The 26,107-nt window shown below is 41.6% G+C and overlaps 1 protein-coding gene across 1 annotated transcript in view; it reads right to left on the bottom strand.

Annotated features, from left to right (window-relative positions):
- Positions 1-26,107, bottom strand: part of NCEH1 (neutral cholesterol ester hydrolase 1) — a 46,501-nt gene that overhangs the window by 1,677 nt on the left and 18,717 nt on the right. Inside the window, exons 2-4 of the mRNA XM_027875958.1 lie at positions 13,925-14,153; positions 8,957-9,026; positions 1,351-1,522 (exon numbers count right to left, since the gene is read on the bottom strand). Coding sequence (XP_027731759.1) covers positions 1,351-1,522; positions 8,957-9,026; positions 13,925-14,153 — 471 coding nt within the window. The remainder of the gene's footprint in view (positions 1-1,350; positions 1,523-8,956; positions 9,027-13,924; positions 14,154-26,107) is intronic.

Here is a 26,107-nt window from a genome sequence, read left to right as displayed (position 1 = left end):
TCTGTAAAATGAAGGGATCAACTGGGGAATGGCTGAACAAGTTGTGGTATATGAATGTAATGGAATACTATTGTGCTATAAGAAATGATTAGCAAGTGGACTTCAGTAAAACCTGGAAAAACTTGTATGGATTAATGCTGAGTGAAGTGAGCAGAACCAGGAGAACGTCGTACACAGTAACAGCCATGTTGTGTGATGACTAATACTGATAGACTTAACCCTTCTCAGCAATACGAGGATCTAAGACATCTCCAAAGGTCTCGTGGTGGAAAATGCTATCCATATTCAAAGAAAGAACTACGGAGTTCGAAGGCAGATTGAAGCACACTATTTGCTATTTTTTTTTCTCTTCTGTTGTGTTTTGTTTCCTCTTTCTGGTGGTTCCTCCTATTGGTTCTAATTCTTACTTACAACATGACTAATGTGAAAATATGTTTAATAGGAATGTATATGTATAGCCTATATCAGATCTGAGGGAGGTGGGGAGGGAGGGAGAGAAAAATTTAAAACTCAAAAGCTTATGGAAGTGATTGTTGATAATTCAAAATAAATTAATTAAAAAAAAACAAAAAAAAATGAAGGGGATGGAACAGATAGCAACTGAAGTCCCCTCCAGTTTCCTTATAGGAAACTGAAGCAGACAGTTAAGTGACTTGGACAGGATCATGCAGCTAGTAAGTCTGAGGTGGGATTTTAACTCAGCTCTTCCTGGTTCTCGGGTCAGCACTCTATTATAATAATAGCTGTATATAATATATATAATATATCTTCTATATAATAGCTGTCTCTATTCCTCTAGGTTACACTCTATTCATTTAGAATGTCCTTTTTTTTTGTATTTTGGAGGCAATGGGAGTTGAGTGACTTGCCCAGGGTCACACAGCTAGCTAGTAAGTGTCTGAGGCCGAATTTGAACTCAGGTCCCTCTGACTCCAGGGCCAGTGCTCTATCCACTGCACCATGTAGCTGGCCCAGAATGTTGTTGTTGTTGTTCTTCTTTTTTTTTTTAACAAAGAAGTCATGGCATCTTAGATTTGGAGCTGGAAAGGATCTAGTTTGACCTCATTTTACAGATGAGGAAATTGAGGCCTATAGGATAACTTGCCTAAGGGAATATAGATAATAAAAATCTGTGGTGGGATCTGGCTACAGAGCTAGTGCTCCTGGGTCTGATCCATAGGGCCTCCTGAAATAGTCTTCTAAGACTACTCTCTAGGTCATGGAGACAGCACCTTGGACAGATCCTTCCAACCCTACCAACTCGCAAGGAACCTGCTGTTGCCATGAAAGCCACGAAACAGAACAGCGGAGCAAAATAAAAAAGCAGACATTCCTTCTTGGCCATGTTACCTGCTGACCCAGAGCTGCAGCCAAATTTCCGCCGGCACTGTCTCCAGAAATGGCTATTCTCGCTGGGTCGACAGAATACCTCTCTAGGACCTGAGGCTGCAGGAAGTACTTGGCAGCACGTTCTAGATCATAGAGTTGCTCAGGAAAATGAACCCGTGGGACCAGTCTGTATCTGTGGAGACAAAAGACCTATATATTTAAAGATCATGGCAGCTCTGCTCCTGAAAGTGACTGGTGTGCAGACAGAAGACAGGGAAGGCTCATTTTGAAACCAATCAATGACCAACTGGAGATGGGAAAGTTTGTAGTCCAAAAAAACTGCTTTGCTTTGGGGAGGGGTGGGGTGCCTAGCCTCTCTGGTGAGACGCTGCCTTCTCTTCTAGATACATTCACATACAACTTCCCCGACCTTTTCTGAAAATGACCATACTCTTTCCACCTAGAAACTTACATGGTCCATGCCCATCCAACTGGGGCCTCACCGACCAATTTCCAACATGTCCCTGCTGTTACTTTCAGCGAAGGGAAACCAGACAGCCTGCACAAGACCCCTGCTTTTCCCTATAAAACCCATAGCCCTGGCTGAAATTGAGAGGCTTTTGCCCAGCCTATATCATTAAGCTCTTTTGCTTGGATTATCCTGGCATTACCCTTTCCAGGCCTGATTTGAAGATACCGGCTGCTGCCCTCACATATAGATATATAGATATATAGATATACAGATATATAGATATATGTATATGTATATTAATCTGCTTCTGAAGTCTTCCTTTGTGTAAGTTCAATGCAACATAAGGAAGGCCTAAGCTTTTAAGTTAGGGGTTCTTAAACGGGGATCCATGAACTTGTTTTTTAAATATGTTGATAACTATTTTAATAGAATTGGTCTCCTTTGTAATCCTGTATATTTTATTTTATGCATTTAAAAGCATCATTCTGAGACGGAAGTCCATAGGTTTCACAAGTCTGCAAAAGGGGTACATGATGCAAAAAATAAAAAGGTAAAGAACTCCTGCTTTAACCACTTCCTGGCCAATCTGATTCATTTGGGAAATGTCCTCCAAATCTAGAATGATAATGAGTTATGACAAAAAGCATAAACCCAAACAACTTCTTTTTCAGTACATCAAAACTTTGGGATCACAGATTGAGAGCTGGACAGACTTTGGAGATCATCTAGTCCCCCCCCCTTATTTTGTAGGCCAAAGAAACTGATACCCACAAATGGGAAGAGAGTTGCTCAAGGGTGACATGGACAGGAAGACTTCCATTACTCATGAAGAATGCATTAACACATTATTGGAATTAATTTTCAGAAACCAGTATTTATTTAGAGAATTTCTTGATTAGGGAATTTCCTAGCCTTACTGACAACTTCATGCATTTTGAAACTGTCAGAGAAAATAATTGAATTACTCTGTTGTGCTTAGCCATGATTAGATCTACTGGAAGCAATTTTTTTTTATTAGAAAGTCTAATGACCTAGAATTACCATTGTTATTTCTCATAATTTCCTCTAACTAAATGTATCATATTTTAGTCTATCTAAAGTGATCTCTGTTCTATCCTGATCCTTAACCCAGAAAATCGGCAATTTCACCATCAGACCAGTTCAACAAGCTCAAGACATAACTGTCATCCTGGTAAGTGGGACAAGAGCATCAGGATTCAAAGCTATTTAAGAGGAAGACTAACATTCCAGCAGCATTTTACCTTAGAGACATTGATAGAATGTCAGAGCTGGGAAGGACCTTACACAGCATGAAATCCCACTCCCTTCACACTATAGACAAAGATGCTGACACCATCCCCATGAATTTCACTGACTTGAAAAAACTACAAACTTTGGGGCAATAATGATAGGAAATCTGAGTCTTAGAATCAGAAGAATTTTTAGATTGGAGGGAAAGCCCCACAACACTTTTATTTTACCAAAGGAAAATTAGAAATGGAAACTCACAGAGGCTGACTGACTCTACCAAGACCACACACACACACACACACACACACACACACACACACACATCCTCATTCATGGTACATCAGGGCTAAAACCCCAGAGATCTTCTGGTTACCATCTTCTAGGTAGTATATCCCCAAAACAAGCCAATCATTTCCACAATGATTATGAAAAATCATTATCCTCCATCCCCAGATCCAACGTGCAAATCAGATATCAAGATGTGGAACTAGAATACAATCAAAGAAAACAAGTAATTGTTTGCTAAAAGGAATGGATAAAGGAAATAACATGGATGTGGCCACCTTTGAACTAGGGTGTTTTGGGGGAAAAAAAGTCCAAAAGGAAACCCCTTCAATGACTGTTTTTCAAGTGTCCTGACCTTCTTCTTCTCTCGGTTCTTAGTGACCACTTAACACTCATCAAAATACAATTAGGCACTCAGGGCTAAAGGAGTACTGATCTAGCCCAACTCATACTCGAATGGGAATGTCTTCTACACCATCCCTGACAACTGGTCATCCAGCGTTAGCTTGGAAACTGCCAATGTGAAGGGGATGGGGGCGGGACGTGGCCACTAGCTTTGGCCATAGCCATTCTATTTGGGATCACTCTAAGAACTGGGAAGTTTTTCCTAATATCAAACAACAAACTGCTTCTCAGGGTGTTTTAAACTGAAACATAAAGCACTAGAACACGTCTCTGGGCCTCAGTTTCCTCATCTGTAAGATGAGGATAATAATAGCCTCTACTTCACAGAATTGAAATAATATATATAAAGCGTTTTGCAAACCTCAAAGTCAGTCAGCAAGTACTTACTAAGCACCTACTATGTGCCAGGAATCGTGTTAAGTGCTAGGGATATAAAGAAAGACAAAAACCAGTTCCTGTTCTCCAGGAGCTCACACGGGGAAGACTACGCGCAAACAATTGTGGAAAGCACTTGATAAATGCTAGCTATTATTATCACGTGAGTAGCAGGCATTTGGGACGCCCTCGCCTCCTTCTCACTTTCACTGGTGACCAATTAACCCTCTTCAAAATACACTGTTTAAATGGGAGGCAAGCAGTGTGAAAATGCCACATCAAAGCCACTAGGTGGCGCCATTGTACATGATGAATTAGATTTGCCCCCAGTCCTTTGAAACGCATGGGGCACTTCAGTGGTGAATTCCCAATCCTCCACCTGATAAATAACCACCCAAGTCACATCTAGGAAATACACGCTTGTTGGATCATCAGAAATATTTATCAATACCTTTTTGTCTCCTGATTTAAACACCCTTGTTTCTCTCCTCCGGGAACGGCAAACCCAATCATCCTAAGGCTAAATGTTCTGGAAATAGATTCAGTGGTTTTAAATTGTGGATGACAGAAGAATGAGAAGAAACGAAAGACCCATTTACTTTCTCAGATTCCATTCAACTCTTAATTAGAGTCCAGGTTTCCTGAGAAAGGCCAGCTTCAACTCAGAACAGTTTTGAAATCTAAGAAGCTTCCCACGCTGTGAAGGGGCCACAACCTTCCCTTTGCACACCTTCTCTCAAACTCTTACTAAGTGACAGGGCCTGTTCATTATCTTTCTACTTAGGTGGCAGATGGGGGTAGCCAGTGAAACCAGATGCTTCTCAGCTCCCAGGGAATGAAGTGAACCAAGTATCCAAAAGTGTCGGAAATGACTGGAAAGATAAGGCAACCTCACCTTGACAGTTGTAGGGAAGGACCCGAAGGCTGAGATACCTAACAAGAAAACATTATGGAGACAGTATCAAAACAGAGCAGTCAAAGCGGCTGTTTTGTAATTCGTCCTGAGGGCTGTGCTCCTGCAGGCAGCCAGGAGAATTCTGCCAGGCCATTGTCTAGAAATAAAGCTACAATCTGCTGCAAGAAATCACATTTTTGGGACTGGAAGGTACCCAACAGGCCATCTACTCCAGCCCCCACATTTTACAGAGGAGGCTAGTGAGGCCAAGAGAAGAGAAATGATTTTCCCAAGGTCACAAGGGCACCAAGAATCCAGGGATTAACCGGCTCTCTGGACAGGGGATGAGGAAAAGACTTATTTGGAAATCAATGTAATGGAAAAAATACAAGTTATTGATAAAAATTGAAAATAAAGCTACTGTGAGAAGAGAGAAACAATCCTGCTGTTCTAGTCAGCTGCCTGCCTTTGATTATTGGGCATGCTTCCTTCCAAACAAGAAAAACAATGTCTAGAACTAATGCAAAATCCTCAGCCGAATCTCCAGCCCACCAGAGTCTGCCTCCTGCTGTCCTTCACACTTCTTCACACATTCTCCGTCCCAGTTAAAGTGGTCTGCTAGCCATTTGCTAGACATGAATTCTATTTCCTGCCTGTGCCTTTGCCTAAAAGCCAGCATTAGCATTACAATAGCTAGCATTTATATAGTATTCTGATTTACAGAAACCCTAGTGGCTTCCTTCATATATGTAAGTAGTGAGATATGTATATATGTGTGCATTTCTTTAAGGTTTGTAAAACATTTTATAAATATTATTTCATTTTATCCTTACAACCAATGGGGAGGGAGAGGTAGATGCCATTATTCTCATTTTTACAGAAAAGAAAATTGAAGTAAACAGGGTTAAGCGACTTGCCCAGGGTGACATAGCTAGTATAAGGCTGGATTTGAACTCAGCTCTTCCTGACTCCAGGCCCAGAGCTCTAGTCACTGTGCCACCTAGCTGCCTCACTTCCAAGATGCTGCCTTCTCACTTTTGATTTACAGAAACCCTAGTAGCTTTCTTCAAGCATACCTGAGGTACCACCTCCCCCATAAGACCTATCCTGACTCCCCAGCTGTCAATACCAGTCTGCCCCCTGATGTTACTTTGCCTAACTTTGATTAGGCTTTGTACTTACTTATTTGTAGAACACTTGGATCTCCTCAGTTGAATATATGCCCCTTGAGGGCAGGGCCTATGGCTGTATGATTTCATTGGTATAGGCACCTTCTCCACAACTTATCCTTGCCTAAAATAGTGGTTTTCAACATCTGGTCTGGAGACCCCAGAGGGCTCCCGGATCCTTTCAGGGAGTCGGCAAGGTCAAAACTGTTTTAACAATAATACTAATACTAAGATATTTTAATTTCTGATATGGCAAATATCAATAGATATCATGTAACCCACATAAACAAAAGCTCTTTGGGGGGCATGGAGGCTTCAATAATTTTTTAGAGAATAAAAGGGGTTTTGAAACCAAAAAGTTTGAGAACCACTGGTCTGGAGCACCAAGATATTAGGTGACTTGTCCAGGGTCACACAGTCAGTTTGCATTATAGGTGGGGTCTTCCTGGCTTGCACGCTAAGGCTCTAACACAATTCCACTCCTCTTGGAAAAAAGTAGGTGCTCAGTAAATGTTTGCTCAATTGAATTGTATTAAAACTAAACCTAAGGCTTAGCCAGTGAAACAGATTTGTATGTTCATGAGCAGTAATTCCTGATTCAAATTATTGTCCAATAATTCTCAAAACTCTTCATTCATTGCAGATTGAAGCGTACTTTTTATTTACTTTATTTTTCTTGAAGATTTTTTGTCTATGTTTTCTTTCGCAACATGACTAGCATGGAAATATGATTTGCATGACTGAACATGTATGACCTACATCAAATTACTTGCTCTCTCAATGAGGGGAGAAGGAAGGGAGGAAGGGAGAGAATTTGGAACTCAAAAATTTTTAAAAACAAATGTCAAAAATTGTTTATACATGTAATTGGGGAAAAAATAAAAATGTTGTTTAAAAAACCCTATTAAGTCATTTTATTTTTTTTTCAATATGTGCAATGCAACAGTTGTAGGTTAAAAAACAGCGAAAAGAAATATTGCTTTAAAAAAATCAGAAGAAAAGAAACGTGCACAAATTATGTGCTTAAAAAAATCCAGCCCAACCCATTGGTGAATAACAGATGTGAAATGTGGCTTGACAAGGAGAGGGTGGGCAATTAAAGACACTAGACATTAAATTAGGCTGCAAATGAGAGAACAAAAAGCTTGAGAAAGAGATAAAGGTGCCCGGCATAAGGAAAAGAAAAATACCGCAGTAGAATGAGGCATTTGCCACATCGTTGCTACAGAATAAAGAGCTGGGATTTTCTAGGCTCCAGCTCATTTGAAGAAAAAAGGTCAGCACCACCCCTGAGATGACCAGAGCCTGGCTGCCTCCCTCTTTTCTTTAAAAAAAAAATTGTTACAAAGAGGTTCAGAAAAAAGAAAAAAGGAACAAACTAGTAAGTTTTCTTCAAAGTTATTTTATTTATAACCTTGTGCAAAAATAATCAGAGCCTGAATCATGAAATGGAACTAGGGAAGTGTAGGGTTTCCTAGACCTTGTAGGTTGGGCCCTCCCCAGCCATTCTCATGGGAATTTGAAAAGGAATCAGCATAGCATGCAATGAATTTTGCAGTTCAAAATGCAAACAAAATGCCTTGCAATTTCAGGATCCTTCCTCGAAATCCTAGGGTCAGTCATTTTCCATTGGACCATTCCAATTTTTGAAAGAGGGGACCTTCAGTGGCTCTCACTTGCCTTTAGACCAGCCATTCTTAAAACTGGGGTCTGTAATCTAGTTTCATTGTTTTACAAACTGCATTTCTATATAATTGGTTTCCTTAGTAACCTTATATATTTTATCTTATGCACTTAAAATCATCATTCTAGGAAGGACTCTAAAGGTATCTCCAGACTGCCAGCACTTAGCAAAGGGCCTGGCACTTAGCAAACGCTTAACAAATGATGGTTAATTGACTGATTGATTAAAAGGGCCTAGGACACAAAATAGGTTAAGAATCCCTGGATGAGGTTAAAAATACAATTTGGCTTTTAAAATCCTTCTGAATATGGCTCTGGATTCTTCTTTCATTTGTTTTTTAACTTTATTTTAAATTTCCTCACATGTGAAATGAGCAGGCTTTGCTTACTAAACTCCCTTCCAACTCTAGCTGTATGATGAGGAGAGAAATTTGAAGGTGTGTAAGAAGCTCATACTCTGTGACCTTTGGGGGTCCCTTGACTTCTCTTTGGGCCCTTTTTTCCTCATGACAAAAATTGTTAATACCAAATGTAATATGGCCTGCCACTCCCTTAAATGATCCTTGTAATGTCAGAATTTCAGTAATGTCCTTACATTTCTACCCTTAAGATATTTACTCTTGATTAGGTTGAGATGAAAGTCCCCCCCACCCAGAGATTTTACCTTGTAAAGGAACCTAGCTGAAGCTGGATCTCAGCTTCTAATAATCCATTAGGATTCATGGAATGAAGAGCAAGACAGCCAGAATGAAGTGGATTTCCTCGCCCAGACTGCCAAGGGTCACTGGAGTCTTGTGACCAGGCCTTGCTACCTCATGCGGCTTCCTCCTCCTATTCTCCTAAAGGAATAAACAGCTTTTGCATGGGTCTTGGAGTTGGGAGATCCATTGTGTTCTGTACTCCTGGGAACTCCCTAGGGTGGCAGGTTTGCTACCATGTTATCTCAGTTAAAGACAATTTATTCCTGAATTCATAGCTTTATTTCAGGACTTGACACTCATGTAAGCTGACAGGGGGCAGGATTGGACTGAATGATCTCTAAGAATCCTCCCAGCTCTAAAACACCCCACTTATCCCATGAGAAATACTTACTCTACTGAGACAATGACAGCGTTCAGTTCCTCTGCCATTGTCGAACAGAGTTCATCGTAATAACTAATTCCTGGAAGAGACAGAATGATTGGTGTGAGATCGACCATATTTTAAGGCATCAACTGTTCTTAAATCATAATAAGCATAGGTGCTTCTGGGACTGGCCTTGGACTTTTATCACCTCAACACAATCTCACCAAAAATGCCAAGATTAAATCTTTGCACAGTGGTTAGAACACAGTAAGTGCTTATTAAATGTTTGTTGACTGACTTGTCGGTTGACCTAAATATCTGAAATGAAAGAAATCATCCCAAGCAAGATGTAAAATCCAGGGGTTCGACTCTTCTTTTAGTAGAAATAGAATTCAGTAGGAGGAAGTCAAGTGTTTCTTTTAGGAGGCTGGGAAGGAGGACGGCTTAACCGGCTACAGATCTGCACTCAACCCCGGCTCAAGCTCTGTCCCTCATACATTTGGCCTCTGTCAGAGCCAATGAGTTTGTTTTGGGTTTTTTGGTACACCATCCGTCTTTGTGTCCCACCTCCCACTCAGTCAGACCTTCTGGCTAGCTGCCTTTGCACTGGCCGTCCACCGTGCCTAGAATGCATCTTCATCTTCATCACTCACATTTATATGGCACTCACCATGTGCTAGGGCTAGGCACTGTGTTAAGATGCAGCCTGCAAGAAGGCTTGTCTGATCCATCTCTACCCTTTCACACTAGTTTATGGTGAACTGTTTTCTACATGTTGAAATTGATTCACTTTTTTTTTTTTAAGGCAATCAGGGTTAAGTGATTTGCCCAGGGTCACACAGCTAGTAAGTGTCTGAGGCCAGATTTGAACTCAGGTCCTCCTGACTCCAGGGCTGGTGCTCTATCCACTGCGCCATCTAGCTTCTCCTTGATTCACTTTTCATTGATTCTGTATTTATTTACATGGATACTTATTATCTTGTTCAACAGAATGCAAACTCCTTTCAAGTAGGAATCATTTCATTCTTTGTACTTGTATTCCCAGCACCTCAAACAGTGCTTGGCAAAAAGTCAGATCTTAACAAATACTTGATTACTTAGCCCCACCAATGCAAGGTCACATCCAGTCCTACTCAAGCCAAATGATCCTCATACTTAAGACCTTTTGCTCTCATTATTTCCTCCCCATCAAAACTTGCCAGTTCTGTATCATTCCCACAAAGCCCTGCTCCCTGCTAGCTAATCAAATAAAATAACGGGTATAAATTTGCTATCTCTACCCACATACAAGGTGTTTTCTGGAGAAAATACCTGAGACTGCCGGGGTAGTACTATGGGGGGGGGGGGGAAGGAGGGACAGCCTTCATTTAATGAACATGTACTATGTATACGCTTTTGCAATGCCACGGCCATGGAATAAGGTGTTGTAGAGATGGATGAAGACAGTATGGTCTTCAAGATCCTACTCCATGGGCAGCCAGCCTATCATAAGACTTGTCTCAGCTCTGAGCCAGGTGGAAATCCAACCCCATTCAGGACAAAACCCAGCTTCTATTCACCAGAGGAAGGGACTGAATCTTCCACTGTCTCCACCTTTTCCATCCTGATCTAGGCAACCATTTAACATTTTTAAAAAGTGTGTGTGTGTAAACACCTTGTATGTATGTATGTATGTATGTTATAAGGGCAGCTAGGTGGTGCAGTAGATAGAGCGCCAGTCCTGTGGTCAGGAAGACCTGAGTTCAAATCCAGCCTCAGACACTTACTAGCTGTACGACCCTGGGTTAGTCACTGTGAATCATTTCATCTCCCTAACTTCTGTAAAATCAGGGTATGTGTCCTACTCCTTAATTTCCTCTCTCTTAGGGCCAAAGGCATCAGTCCCTGAAAACAGAGATGGGGCTGCCTGGTACTTCCAACTCTGTTCTTCTCCAGCTGGATTTTTATGTCTTTCCCCATATCTGAAAGAAAAAAGAAGAGGGGCAGCTGGGGTGGGGTGGACAGTGAAATCAGAAAACCACAGAAACTCACAAGGCCATGGTCTCTTGGGTGTTGTCATCATCATTATCATCATCTCCCTAATGTTCAGATCTGATCACCTCATTCCCTTTTTTTTTTAATTTTTAGGCAATTGAGGTTAAGTGACTTGCCCAGGGTCACACAGCTAGTAAGTGTCAAGTGTTTGATCTGAGACCGGATTTGACAAGGTCCTCCTGACTTCAGGGCTGGTTAACCCTGATTGCTTCCCTCCACCAAAAAACAAAAAACCACATAAATAATTTTTTATCACTTATACATTTCCCAATGTGTCTCTCATCCCCACACGCCTCCCACCAGAAGGTCATCCTTTATGACAAAGCTTTCTTTTAGGAGGAGAAAAAAGTTCTGCAAAACTAACATATATTAAAAAAAAAGCCTGGTAGTACATACAGTACCCATAATCCCTCACCTCTGTAAAGGAGAAGGGAAAGGCTGGCAGGCATTTTAAACTATGACGGGGGGATGGGAAGTAAACACGTCTCAGTAGCCCAACCTCTCACCACTTCTGAATATTAGTCTTTTCTTTGACTACTTAAGTAAAGAGAGAAAAGAAAAGGATAGAAGAATGAAAGTTGGGAGTTTTTGTTTGTATATCCTCAGCACAGTATGTTATGCTTTTTTTTTTTTTGGTGGGTGGGCAGGACTGGACATCACCAGTGCGGGTCTGCAGTTGCTCTATAGCTCATCCTTCCAGGGAGATCTCCTTGTCCAGGGTCACATAGCCAACACGCATCCGAAGTGGGACCTGAAACCTGGACTTTATGACTCCAAGACCAGCCCTCTATAACACCATGCTGTATGAACACCAGATGCTTAATAATGAGCGTTGACTTAAGTTGACCACCCAACAACTTTTAGCACCAAAGCAAAACAGCTGCAAATTTTTAAAAGTTCAGTTGTGCTTCAAAATTGAGACTCATAAGAACCCTGTTGAGATGAGGACAGATAGCTATCTCCATTTTATAGATGAGGAAACAGGTACAGAGAGACAGAGGGACTTGTCCAAGGGAACAGTTACAGTGTCAGAGGAGGATTTAACTAGCATTCCATCTATGACCTGGACCTGCCTCAGCTTCCTGTGATTTTCTATTCTCTATATTCTCATCTAGGCAGGGGCTGAACAGCGGAGCTGAGAGCCAGTCAACCTCCAAGCTGAGAAGATCTGGGTTCAGGTCCTGGCTTGGACACATCCTATCATGGTGACTGTGGGTAAGTCCTTTAACTAACCTCTCTAGGCAACTCCCTAAGATTCCATGTTGCAACAAAGATGTCAACCAGCATTGGTAAGGAAATTTTCCTCACCTGAGGGAATGACCTATGTCAATGAAATCCTAGGTCCAGATCCCCTCCCTATCCTCTTCTATGAGCAACAGGGAGCCCCTGCAAGAGTTTAAGAAAGGGAATGAGAGGGGCAGCTAGGTGGCGCAGTGGATAGAGCACCAGCCCTGAAGTCAGGAGGAGCTGAGTTCAAATCTGGTCTCAGATCAAACACTTGACACTTACTAGCTGTGTGACCCTGGGCAAGTCACTTAACCTCAATTGCCTAAAAATTAAAAAAAAAAAGGGAATGAGGTGATCAGATCTGAACATTAGGGAGATGATGATAATGATGATGACAACACCCAAGAGACCATGGCCTTGTGAGTTTCTGTGGTTTTCTGATTTCACTGTCCACCCCACCCCAGCTGCCCCTCTTCTTTTTTCTTTCAGATATGGGGAAAGACATAAAAATCCAGCTGGAGAAGAACAGAGTTGGAAGTACCAGGCAGCCCCATCTCTGTTTTCAGGGACTGATGCCTTTGGCCCTAAGAGAGAGGAAATTAAGGAGTAGGACACATACCCTGATTTTACAGAAGTTAGGGAGATGAAATGATTCACAGCAGAGCATGAGACCTGAAATCACAAGACCTTGGTTCAAATCCCACCCCTGAAGGCCTTCTTCCAGCTCTGAGGGTTAGATTGCTCCCCTACCAAAATGCTGTGAGCCCCTTGTGAGCAGGGACCCTCTCTCTGTACCTCCAAAGCCCCTGCCCTGAACAGGCGTTTGTACAATATTTGTGGAGCCATACTGAATGAAAGACAACCGGAAGCCCAGGTTACATTGGGATGATCCCAGGTTTTTGCTGCTTAATGGACAGACAAGTTCTTGTATAACCAATCGCCATCTTAACGTGCTTATTGTAATTTGCACCTGATGCTGCAGACTTCAAGGTGCAGTCTATAGCTTAGCTTGGAGATTAGAGTAGGTGGGGGCTCAGACACAAGGCGGTTTCCATAAGATCCATGGAACAGATGGAGTCTTATGAGGCATTCCAGGAAAGGTTATCCTAGCAGCCCTCCTCTACCCCCACAGCCACTGGGCTGAGTCTGGAGCTCTAGGGCATAGATTTAGAGTTGGAAGGGACCCAAGAAGCCAGCCAGTTTACAAAAGCCCTTCGTTTACAAAAGGAAGGATGGAAAGGCATGAATCACAGACTGAAAACTAGAAGCGACTTCAGAATTCAATCCCCTCATTTTACACGTAAGAAAACTGAGACCCGGAGAAGCCAGGTGACTTGTCCAAGGTCACATAGATTAATCAGTGACGGGGACAGGATTTAAATCCCACTGAGTAAATTGCAGGAGTATTTCTCCTGTACCATGATACCCTGAAGGTTTAGGGTAGGCTTTTTTGGGGGGAAGGGGGAGGCTTTTGGAGGGAGATATGGGGGTAAATGTAGTTGTTAGATTTTTGTTTATTATAATTGGTTTTATTTGGGGGAAACGGTTTTTAGATACTATCAACAGGTTCACAATTATTATGCTCAGTGCGTGGAAAATACTTTGACACAGCTTATAGACTCTAGTTAAAAAACAAAAACAACAGTAACAACAACAAAAAAAACATTCAGACTAACAAAACACCATCCTTGGAAAAACCCCATCCAAAGCCATTAGGGGTTTTCCAAAACATACTTGCACTTGCCAGGGCCCATCCTCCTCCATGGATGTAAATAACTCCACTCTTCAATGGTTCTTTGGCCTTCGGGAAACCTTCAAAAACTCTAACTTCAACCCCATCAAACTCGGTGTCAGTGATCTGAACATTCGGAGATGACCATGCACTTTTCCTGCCGAAAGAAACGATGATGAAGTTCAGGGCGATGAGGTGATGGCTGAGGCCCACGTACTGGATCAGATGACTCTGAAAAGCAAGGCAGAAGATTAAGAAGTGCTCATATCTACTTCATCAGAAGCTCACCAACACTGGTGCTCACTGAATCCATATTTACTAAGCTAGAGTCGTGTCTATGGGAAGGAATAATGATGACAACTAGCATTTACATAGTGCTTTGAAGTTTGCAAAGCACTTACATATGTCATTTCATTTGGTCATCACAATAATCCTGTGAAGTGGGTGCTATTATTATCCCCATGTTACGAAAGGGATATGGAGGCTGAGGATTGTTAAGTGACTTGTCCGTGGTCACACAACTAAATAAGTGTATAAGGCAGGATTTGAACTCATAAATGTAACACATTCTATCCACTAACTTTAGGCAGACAGTGTCTACAAAGTGCACCCAAGTCTCACACACACATACACACACACACACACACACACACACACACACAATCTGATGCTTATAGCCAAAGGTATAGATAGTAATAGCATCCACTTATGTGGTGTGTTTCCATGCAGTATCTTATTTGAGGCTCACAACAGTCTTGTGGGATGGGAGCTATTGTCATCTTCTTTTTATGAGGTTCAGAGAAGTTAATTGACTCATCAAGGGTTATGCAGGTAGTGAGGCAGGATTCAAACTCAGGTCTTCCTGACTCCAAAGTCCAAGGGTCAATCCACAAGAGCACACTGCCCAAGGTGACACATACCCACCAACCAATGAACCAAAGGTAGGAAAAAAATATACATTGTTACACTGTAATGTCAATCACTACCTAATTATATAATATCAAACTTTTGATATTATATAAACAAAACTTAATAAATAAAACATTTAAACAAACATTACTAAGTCGAGTGCTATGCTGGGCAATGGGCTGAGTGCCTGGAATACAAAGATTTTTTTAAAATGACAAACAAATCTTTGCCCTTACAGAGCTTACAGTTGAATGGGGAAGGGGAGTGGTGGGGAGATGGGGAGGGGACAGGTGTGGGGGCATGCACAAATCAGTATGATACAATCAGTCTTTCAGTCAATAAGCATTTATTAATCACCTACCACGTACCAGGCACTGTGCGAAACCCTGGAGATACAAAGAAAGACAAAAGACGGCCCTTGCCCTCAAAGAGTTCTCAATCTAATGGGGAAGACAAGAAGCAAATATGTACAAAGAAGCTATATACAGGATAAACAGGAATTAACTAACAGAAGAAAGGCAATGGAATTAAGAGGGATTAAGAAAGGCTTCCTGTAGAAAGAGGAATACAAGAAAGAGGTATACAACGGATACAAGATCCAGATAAGGGCTATAGGAATGAGGGTATGGAAAGGTCCCTTCCACTTGGAAAGGTCAGAGAGGGCTTCTGGCCAGAAGTGACATCTCAGGTGGGTGTGAAAGGAAGGAATTGACTTCAGAAAGAGATGAGGGAGGACTCTGTCATCTAGGTGTTAATCTAAGCAAAGTTGTCCAGATAGAAGAGGGTAAGACAGGAAGGAAGGATGGAAAATAATCCAGCTTGGCCAAGATGGAGAAAGCATAACAAGGTTGAATTCACTGAAGTTTGGAAGACTGAGGAATGGAAAGAGGAGAAAATTTGCTTTTGCAACTTTTGGCCATGATTCTATTGACAAAATTATTGTTCAGAAATGGCAAACTACTGCATTAATGAGCATATTTTCGAAGTGAAGAAGGTCCTTTCAAAGCAGGAGACAGTCTACTTATTCACAAAAGGGTTGTGAATGGGGCCCTGGCAATTTCACATATGGGTGGTAGAAGAGGCTTTGGAGGAGATGGAAAAAATTTTGGCTGTAGTGGAAGCTCTGGTGGAAGAAATGGTTCACTGTGGTACAAGCAGAGGCAGTTATGGAGGTGGATATGGTGGACTTAATGGCTTGAATGGAGAAGGTGGTAACCATGGAGATGTTGGCTGGTTCCAAGAGTAGAGGGGGTGATGGTGCTGTTAGATGAGGATGTGGAAACAAAGAAGGGAGATATGTGTGGTGGGGGTGGACGCTGTAATGATAACAGTGAAGGAAGATATTTTGTAACTATGGTGACATTGGGAACTAGTGATTCAGAGATCCTAGCGGGCAGCAGCAACGAAATTATGGCCCCATGAAAGGAGCTGTCCGGGTAGGAGGAGCTCAGACTGTCCCCATTATTGTGGTTATGCACCTGGTGGTGAAAGCAGTGGCTGTGGGTAGCAGAAGTCTCTAAAAACTCACTCTTCTTTCACAACATGACTAATGAGGAAATTTAACATGATTGTATATGTATAACCTAGATCAGATTGTCTGCTGTCTTGGGGAAGGGGGAGGCAAGACAGGAAGGGAGAAAAATTTGGAACTCAAAATTTTACAAAAATGAATGTTGAAAACTATCTGTACATGTAATTGGAAAAAATTAAAATAATATTAAGGGAAAAAACTCATCACAAAAGGGCCACAGTTCTTTGAAAAAGAGTGGGTAAGGAGTCACAAGGAAAGTTACTGAGTACTTTGAGACAGTCATCCCAGTGCATTAGAGAAACTATAAAAATCGATCATAAAAGGAACAAGAATCTCTGGTCAGAAAAGTTACGGCTCAACCGCAACAACTCTGTTTAAACAAGCACGAGCTTAACGTTTTAAACTCCAGCTTTATTAGGAAATCCTTCTTGTTCATGACTATCATAGCAACTATTTGCAAAAAGGGCCACAAAGTCCCGTGAGCTCCAATTGTAGCTTCGTCTGGTCTTCTCTTTTCAAGAGACTGTACCTAGAGTCCTGTAAACTGAGGCGGTGGTACCAACAGTAAATAACAGTCAGGAATTTTTTGACTTTTCTATATTTCTGCAGTTCAGTTTTTCTGCACTCTAGTAGAGAAATTTTAACAAAATGTGGTTTTGAAGGTCTGTCAATGAATAGTTCATGTGCCGGGAGGCAGTGAGATGGAATGGGTACAGAGCTCATCTTGATGTCAGGAAGACCGCGACTCCACACCCGTCTCTGATACACGCTGGCTGTGAGATTGTGGGCAATGGATCCAGACAACTCTGTGAGGTGGGAAGCTGCACAGAAGGAGCTGATCTGTAATGGAAGGAGTTCCCACCAGGTCCGGTTAAAAAAAAATCATTAGTTGAAAATCAGAACTAACAAAGGAAAGTCTGAGCTACTTCGGATACTCTACCGCAGGACAAGCTGTGAAACAACAGGGCGTCTATGCAGCACACGTGCATGTAGTGTACAGAGGCAAGGAGGCCTCGTTGCTAGCTGTGTGACCCTGGCTGGCTCTTCAGCTTCCCCATTTTTTTTTAATGAGAGATTGAAGTTGTTGATCCCTCAGGGCCCTTCCCCACTTTAAACTCAACAGCTTCCCCCCCCCCCCCATATATACTCTCCATTGAAGGGGAAAAGACTGTGGGGTTTGCTTGTACGGGCACCCCCAGCACTCAGCACCAAGTCTGGCATATATACAGATAAAGCATTTATTAAGGTCTTACTTTCTATCATCCTGTATTTAGTCAATTGAGACCACATTTAACACTCTGAGGATGCTTACTTAATTATCAACTAAAACTGATGATGGGAGGTTGGTGATTTCCAAGTCTGGTTTTGCAATCAATTCCCTTGGGTATGGACCAAAACCCATCAAAGCAAAGCCTTAAGTTCCCTTTATAAAGTGACTAACTTGATGATTTTTTTTTTAAACTGCAATGTCTGGCACTTTTAGGGGAGGAAGGATGTTTTTTAAAAATCAAAGGATAATGAATTGAAACTTCACAAAGGCTTCTAATCACTGGTCTAAAACGTCCCTGCAGGAAGAACTATGTTTACCTTTCCCAGTTAAAAAAAAAGTTCATGAGAAAAGCTCTAGCAATAGGGGGTGGGAGCGAGAAGAGAAAGAGGAAAGAGAAGGTATAAATAATCAAGAGAAGATCACAAAAAGGAACTGATTCCCCTCTCTTCTCTCTGGGTCCCACATTAAGATCAGGTTGCTCCTTCCACTTTCCGAAGGCGAATGTCAAACCGAAAAAAGACTATGGCTAAATAAACCAGGAGACTAAGGTCTGCATTCTAGACTTCCCAGGGGTAGAGGAAGTAAAGAGATCAAAGAGACAAAAAAAAGGAAAAGGGAAATCAGCATTCAATAATTCAAAAACTTCTGGTGCAATGTGCCACACTTGGGAGTGTGCAATGGAGGTGTCTTTTCACATCTCTCCTTTTAAGCTGTGCTTGTTCTTTATCATTTCACAACATTCACTTTTGATTTGGGGGCAGCAATTCCTTGTGTTTACACTGTTGTGTAGTCATATTGCATATTATTTTCTTGGCTCTGCTCACTTACTCTTTATCATGTAAATCATTCCCCAAGATTCTCTGTATTCATCATAATAATTCTTTTTTCTTAAAGTATAGTGACATTTCATTTCATCCACGTGCCACAACTTATTTGCCGATTGAGGGGCACTGGCCATTCCCTATGCCTGGAATGCACTCCTCTCCTCACCTCCATCTCTCAGAAGGCTCAGCTTTCTTGATGTCCCCATTTACTTATGCCCTCCCTCCAAAATCATCTTGTATCTATTCAACATATTCCCTACTTAAGGACACATCTCTCTGATCATTATTAGCAAAGGGGAAGACAGAATCCATTAGTCTAACCAGCTAGCAGGTGTGATCAGCTCACTGTTCCCTCCAGATCACAGAACCTCAGAGTTGGACAGGACCCTAGAGGTCATCTGGTCCAATCCTGCAGGAATGCCCTTGACAACATACCCAACAAATGTTTATCCTGTCTTTGCTTGAAAACCTCCCATGAGAGAGAGATCACTACATCCCATTGGGAATGGCACCTATTTGTTAGAAAGATGTTTCCTTCATACCCTGGTCCCTTCCTGCCTTTCCAGACTTTTTACATCTTACTCCCTTCAATATACAGTAACTCTGGCCTCTTTGCTGCTCCTTGTACAAAACCCTCCATTCTCCTGACTCCCAACATTCCCACTGGCTGTCCCCCCTCCCCCCTTCTTACCATCACCTTCCTGGATTCCTTCAATTCTCAACTAAAATCCCACCTTCTGCAAAAAGCCTTTCCTGTCTCTCCTTAACGTTAATGCCTTCCCTCTGTTTGCTATCTCTCGTTTATCCTGTATATATCTTGTTTATATATGGTTATTTGCATGTCTCCCTCATTAAATTGTGAGCTCCTTCAGGTCAGGGACTCTTTTTGCCATTCTTTTTATCCCTAGAATTTAGCACAGTGCCTGGCACATAGTAGGTGCTTAATAATGCTTGTTTATATTTGATTTTACTGTATCAAGTCAAAATGCGTCCCCTGTGCAAATCCTGACCATTTCTCTTAACTCTGCCCTCTGATGCCAACCTTACCATAGTTCATCCTCCATTTATATCCAGTTTAAAGAATTTAGGTTTGGGAGGAAGCTAGGTGGCGCAGTGGCTAGAGCTCCGGCCTTAGAGTCAGGAAGACCTGAATTCAAATCAGGCCTCAGACACTGGACACTTACTAGCTGTATGATCCTGGCCAAGTCACTTAACCCCAATTGCCTCACCAATAATAATTTTAAAAAAGAGTTTAGCTTTGTAATCTATAGGTTCTTCTGCAGGGATTCATTCTTAGGGATGGAAAAAAAAAGAACACATCATTTTCCCTTTTCTGTTTCTATACTCTACATAACCAGTAAAGAATCTATAAGAACTACAATATTTGTGTGCATTCCCAGAAGAGGACCAAAGCTGCCTTTGACTAGGGATGATAGCTTCGAAAATCTCTTCTAGATCGAAATCCCAACATTCTGTGATCCTATATCAGCACCATCAGCTGACTTAGAGTTGGGAGGGACCCTAGAATCGATTGAGCCCAAATCTATCATTTTACAAATGAGAGAACTAAGGTCCAGAGAAACTAAATGACTTGCCATTGTCACACAGCTAGTAAATATCTGGGCTGACTGACAGGGCCCCCTGAGGCAGGGAATAATAGGGATTTTATGAATTCCAGTCAATGTTTTAGTGGATTTAGTTCTAAGAATTCTCGTCAATGTTTTAGTGAATTTAGTTTTATGAATTCTAGTCAAAGGTAATGTTTAAGTACTAAACTCAAAAAATAAAACTCCTTTCTAGCTTCAGCAAGCAGAAAGGGAGGGTGTTTTTTTTTCTTGCCCTTCATTTGACTTCTGAAATGCATTATGCAAGACTGCTTCTGAATCAGGAGTTAATCATCCACCGTTGAAGGCTGGTGGGGAGCAAATCTGATTCTGCCTTTTCTAAATATTAATGCAATGACATGTAATGTAGGCAATATGGCCAAGTTTCAGTTTGCCAACACCTCAAGTTGCTACAATTTCATCAGTGTGGGATAGCCTGAAGATCCCAACCTATGTAGCACTTATCTGATGGTCTTGGAGAGTTGCTAGAGTGAAAAGAGCATGTCATTCCCCTGCAGCAGGTGATGAAACTTTCTATACCTAGGTTGGTCCTCAGACAGCACATACACAGCCCACTGGGCCTGTAACTGTAACACTAATAATTAAATATCTAATCTCCTAGTATTATTGTGAGAACCAATTGAGAAGGAATTATGAAATAAATAAGAAAGAACCTCATCCTAAGCCCAGAAGTGATCTCTACTCTAGATAACAAACCCTACAAATGAAAGATAAAACATTTAATATCAGTTACTACAAAAGCTACTTCCCACATAAACTATGTTTATGCAGCATTTTCTTACAGAATATTTTTCTCTATTACATAAGGTGTTGTTAATTATTCCCATTTTACAGATAAGGAAAAAAAGGCTAGAGAGATGAAACAGTCAAACAGCTAGCAAGATCGGGACCTGAAAAATATCTTCAGAAATTTCTAGTTCCAATACCTTTATTTTATACAAGAAAAATAATAGGACTTAGAAAGGGATTGTTAGCTGCACCTGCAATGGCTTAAACACCATTGGTATAATCTTTAGCATCCCAAGGTCATGTCCATATGACAATGAGACACCAGGATAGGGCTTCAGGCAGCTGGACTAGAGTCAAGATGATCTGAATTCAAATCCTGCCTCAGACACTTACTGGCTTTGTGACCCTCAGCAACCTCTCTTGGCCTCATTTTCCTCATCTGTAAAGTGGGGATAGTAATAGCACCTACCTCCCAGGGTTGTTGTGAGGACAAAATGGGATAAAGTTTGGAAAGGACTTTGAAAATCTTAAAAGCATTATATGCATATTCATGTCAACTACGCTTATTTTTGTCATTCAGAGAAGGATATATAAAAAAATACAGATTCTACTACTCCATCAGATTCATGACTTCCCCAATATAAATATTCCTTTCAATGGTGTAGATTGCAATTCATTCATACCTGCCTGCCCATCCTGTGACCCTTCTCCGGGTCCTCCTAGAAATCCCCTTGAGTCGTGTGGAAATAAACAAAGCATGATGATAACAACATGGCTTGTTGATTACCCTTCACTCAAGGGGGTGGGTTGGGGAATCACCTGATGGGCTTGTATAGATTTCTCCAAGAGCAAAAGACAGATTTATCTTATTCTGATCAACTGATCAGCTCACAAGCATTAATCAACCACTTCCTCTGTGCTCAGTATAGTGTTATACCCCGGGGAATATATAGTCCAAAATGAATTAGTCCCTGTCCTCAAGGAGCTTACATTCTAAAGGAAGAAACATGTACTTATATGTCAACCAATCAACATGCATTTATTTGGCTCCTGTGCATCAGACACTTCAAGTACAAAGACAAAAATGAAATAGTTCCTGTCCTCAAGTAACTTGCAATCTATCAAGATAAATCACAACATCAACATCTCCCAAATGAGACTCTCTTTCCAAATCATCCCCTCAAATTGGGCAACCAGGATTACACATCATAGGACTTTATATTTTAGAACTGGAAGGGCCCTTAGAAGCCAGTGAGTCCAACAGCCTTATTTTAAGGTAAAGAAGATGGCTCAGTGGATAGAGTGCTCGGCCTGGAGTCAGGAAGACTGTGTGACCCTGGGTAAGTTGCTTAGCCCTGTTTGCCTCAGTTTCCTTATCTGTAAAATGAGCTGGGGAAGGAAATGGCAAACCACTTCAGGATCTTTGCCAAGAAAACCTCAAATGGGGTCACAAAGAGTTGGACACAACTAGAAAAAAATAACTAAACAACAAAAAGAGACTGAGGAAGAGAATGCTGCTGGTGAGGGTCTGAGGTGTATTGGAAGCCAATTCTTTCTGATTCTAAAGCCAATTTTCTATCCACTATACCATGCTGCTAGCAATTCCAAAGACCTGTTATACTGGTATTGAGGCCACCACACCCCTTTTTTACAGGCAAAATAATAGGGGTGTGGGAAATATGCCCAAAGAGAAGAAAAAGGGGAATTAGCTGCTTACTCTTAATAGTATAAACAAAGCTCCCTTGGTCTACAGATCTAAGACACAATGATGGGAGTGGTTGACACATATACCCAATGACCAGAAAAATCACTTTCTATGAGAATGAAGATGCTTTCGCTTCAATTAATGTGCATTTGCACACCCAACAATCTAATCTAACACATTCATTCAAAACCTCAAGTAACTTCTTGGCATATGATCTTATTAGCTTGTCAAAAATTTCATGCCCATGACTACACACATATAACCTATATTGAATTGCTTGACTTCTCAATGAGGGGAACGGAGGGGAGGGAATGTTAAAAATTGTTTTTACATGCAACTGGGAAATAAGATATACAGACAAAGGGATATAGAAATCTATCCTTCCCTATGGGAAAATAGAAGAGGAAGGGGATAAGAGAAGGGGGAGAGGGTGGTGACAGAAAAGAGGGCAGATTGGGGGAAGGGGTATTCAGAATGCACACTGTCTTGGGGTAGGGGGAGAGGAGAGATGGGGATAAAATCTGGAACTCAAAATCTTGTGGAAGTGAATGTTGAAAACTAAAAATAAGTAAATTAATGAAAAAATTTCATGCCCATCTCTTATCCTATTCTGCATTATAATTATTCATCCATGGGTGAATTAGGGAATGACTCACATTCTTATAAATTTGACTCAGTTCTTTACTTGAGAAATGAGGCCTTTATCAGTATTTACCATCCTTCCCACCGAAGACAGACTGTAAGCTAAGGAAGAGTCCTGAACGTGCTTTTGTTTCTTGTATGTTCCCAATAGGTAACAGTGTTGAGCAATGGTACACGCTTTACAAATGCATGCATTGCATGATGGCACAAAAAACACTTAGAAACAAGGACAGTCTGGATGTCTGTGCTTGCCACTTTAAAATATGCAGGTTTATAAGGCTGATTCCAGCCCAGGTCCTCAGTACTATACAGAGCAAGATTTAGAGTCAGAGAACCTGGGTTCTAATCCTGACCCTGCCACTTAAGCAACTCACTTCTCTCCAAGTGTCAGCTGCTTCATGTGTAAAGCAAAAAGGTGGAAGGTAGAGTAGAGGGCCTCGGAGACCCCTTTCAGCTCTGCAACTATGATCTGACCCAAGTAAACTCAAAAGAGCAGAGAGGTTACTCACTATTTCCAAAAGATGGTAGATTAGCCAGAGAGTCAACACCTCTCATTTCCTACAGGAAACCTGTATGCATAGAAGGCTTCTTCAGAGAATTGATTGTAATCCAATTCCCTATAAGAAGTCCCACCCATCAGAATTCAGGATGATGTTATGCCATGCAATGTCCCACCTTATTCAAACTCTTATCTCTCTGCTGCCGTTGAATCAGTATCCTTTCCACTCTGCTCTCCCTTTGTTATCAGGCATTATGATGAGGCAGCTAGGTGGCACAACGGATAGAGCCCTGGGCCAGCAGTCAGGAAGACCTGAGTTCAAATTTGGCCTCAGATTCTGACTAGCTGTTAGAAGCAGATTTACAGTTTGATATGGAGGGGGGGGGATTATATTTGAACCATCCCAAAGTGAAACGAGCTGCCTTAAGATGTAATAAGTTCCCTTTATATCTCAGGCAGCTAGATGGCACAGTGGATAGAGTGCTATACTTAGAGCCAGCTATACTTTATTGCCAGGTACTGGGCTAAGCACTTTACAAATAGTACATTTGAGACTCATAGCAACCCTGGGAGGTAGGTGCTATTATTATCCTCATTTTTATGGTTGAGGAAACTGAGGCAGAGGTAAAGTGACTTGCCCAGGATCACACAGCTAGTGTCTGAGGCCAGATTTGAACTCAGGTCTTTTTGACTATACCCAGTGCTCTATCCACTGAGCAACCTAGCTGCCTCCTCAAATACATGATGAAAAAACCCCACTATTATTTATTTGTATTCAGAATGGATCTGTGATCTCATTCAACAGGATGTCATGGGGGGGGGGGTCCACCCGATGTGCTAGAGGCCTCTTCAGTTTCTCCTAACATTATAAGAATGCCAGTGAATGTCTGGTGGTTCACCTGTCCTCATTAGCCCTCAGCATATGACTGGCCCATCTTCTCTTCCTAGCTGACGACATTTATTACTCCTATATTTTTTCAAAGTTCTTCATTATTAGATGAGGAATTTTACCCAGGAATTTGCCTTCAGGAAATTGCAAAGGACCTTTCCTGATGCTAGGCCTCTCCTAGAAACAAAATGTCATCCTTTAATACTAACATTCCACCACTTACTACCTACGTGACTCCAAGCAGGCTGGCTTACTCCTTAATTACCTATACAATTAGAGAGTTGGACTCAATGATGTCTGAAGTTCCTCCCAGAAGTAAAGCCAATGAACTCCACTCTTCCTCTACTAGTTTTTCCCAAACCCCGTTCCCAAACACACACACACACACACACACACACACACACACACACACACACACACAGAATCATGTCACCTACCCCAAGAACCAACCTTCCTATAGTTAATCATTAATTCCATATCCCAGCAGTAGGTTATAACCATCAGCCTCACCCTAGAGAACTAATCTCATTCCTGTCCCACCCCAGCCTACAGCCCCAGTTCAAGAAAAGCAAACCTGCATTTTCCAATTCCTCCCCAGTTCTGGACTTTGGCTTAAATCTTTAAATTTCTTTCGGAAAAAATCCACAAGGTCAGACCACCTCTTCCCAATTTTGCCATCCCTCACCAAAAGCAAGTGCCTGGACTTAACCTCTCATGGATCTAATCTAGGCAAGTCTCTCTAAGGCTATAAAAATGCAAAGAAATCACTAATCTGCATTGGTGAGTGAGCTTCCTCCTTGGGAGCTCCCAATACCAATAAATTACAGCTCAGATTTTTTAAAAATGTGTTAAAGGGGGAAGGAAAAAAAAAGGAGGAAGAGAAAAAGGAGAGAGAAAAGATGGGCTATCTGTATGTCCAGAGGGGAAGAAAGGAGGTGGTAGGGCCAGAGAACAGAGTCTAGGTAATAGCAGAGGTAAAATGGGATAGGGGAGGTATGTGCCAGAACCTCGCTGGCAGAATCATTGAGCTAGTACTAGAAGGCATCTCAAAGCCCATTTAGTGTAACTGCTTTATGCTAGAGATGAGGAAACAGAGGCCAGACAAAGTAAAGGGACTTGCTCAAAGTTACACAGGGATTCAAACCCAAGCCCTTGGACTCCAGGGCCAGCCCTCTTTCTACTGTGCAATGTTGCCGCCCTTAATGTGATCATATGCAATCATAATCATATGCAGATTCTCTTCTATGGTTCATAAATCAGCCCTAAAAGGGACAGTCTAAAACTTTTTTTTTTGCCCACTGGTCCCATATAACCTCCTAATAAGGTAGGGCAATGTTAACTTGAATGTCAAGGCAGTCCCGGGTTTGGGAGCCTTCCAATTCACTACACTCAAGTTAAGGGCATAGTTCTCTTCCCAAATACCTCCTTTTCCTTTTTTCTATTTCAACATTTTCCCAGGGCAAACAGAGACCTTTAGATTTACCCCACCCCCCAATTTACTCATTCATTCCTGGGTTTCTCCAACAGGGTCCCAGTGGGCAGCTATTCAGAGAGCCAACCTT

Source organism: Vombatus ursinus, unplaced genomic scaffold, assembly GCF_900497805.2.
Source record: "Vombatus ursinus unplaced genomic scaffold, bare-nosed wombat genome assembly UNPS02014810.1, whole genome shotgun sequence".
Classification (NCBI taxonomy): Eukaryota; Metazoa; Chordata; class Mammalia; order Diprotodontia; family Vombatidae; genus Vombatus; species Vombatus ursinus.
This window is presented reverse-complemented; position numbering and strand designations above follow the sequence as displayed.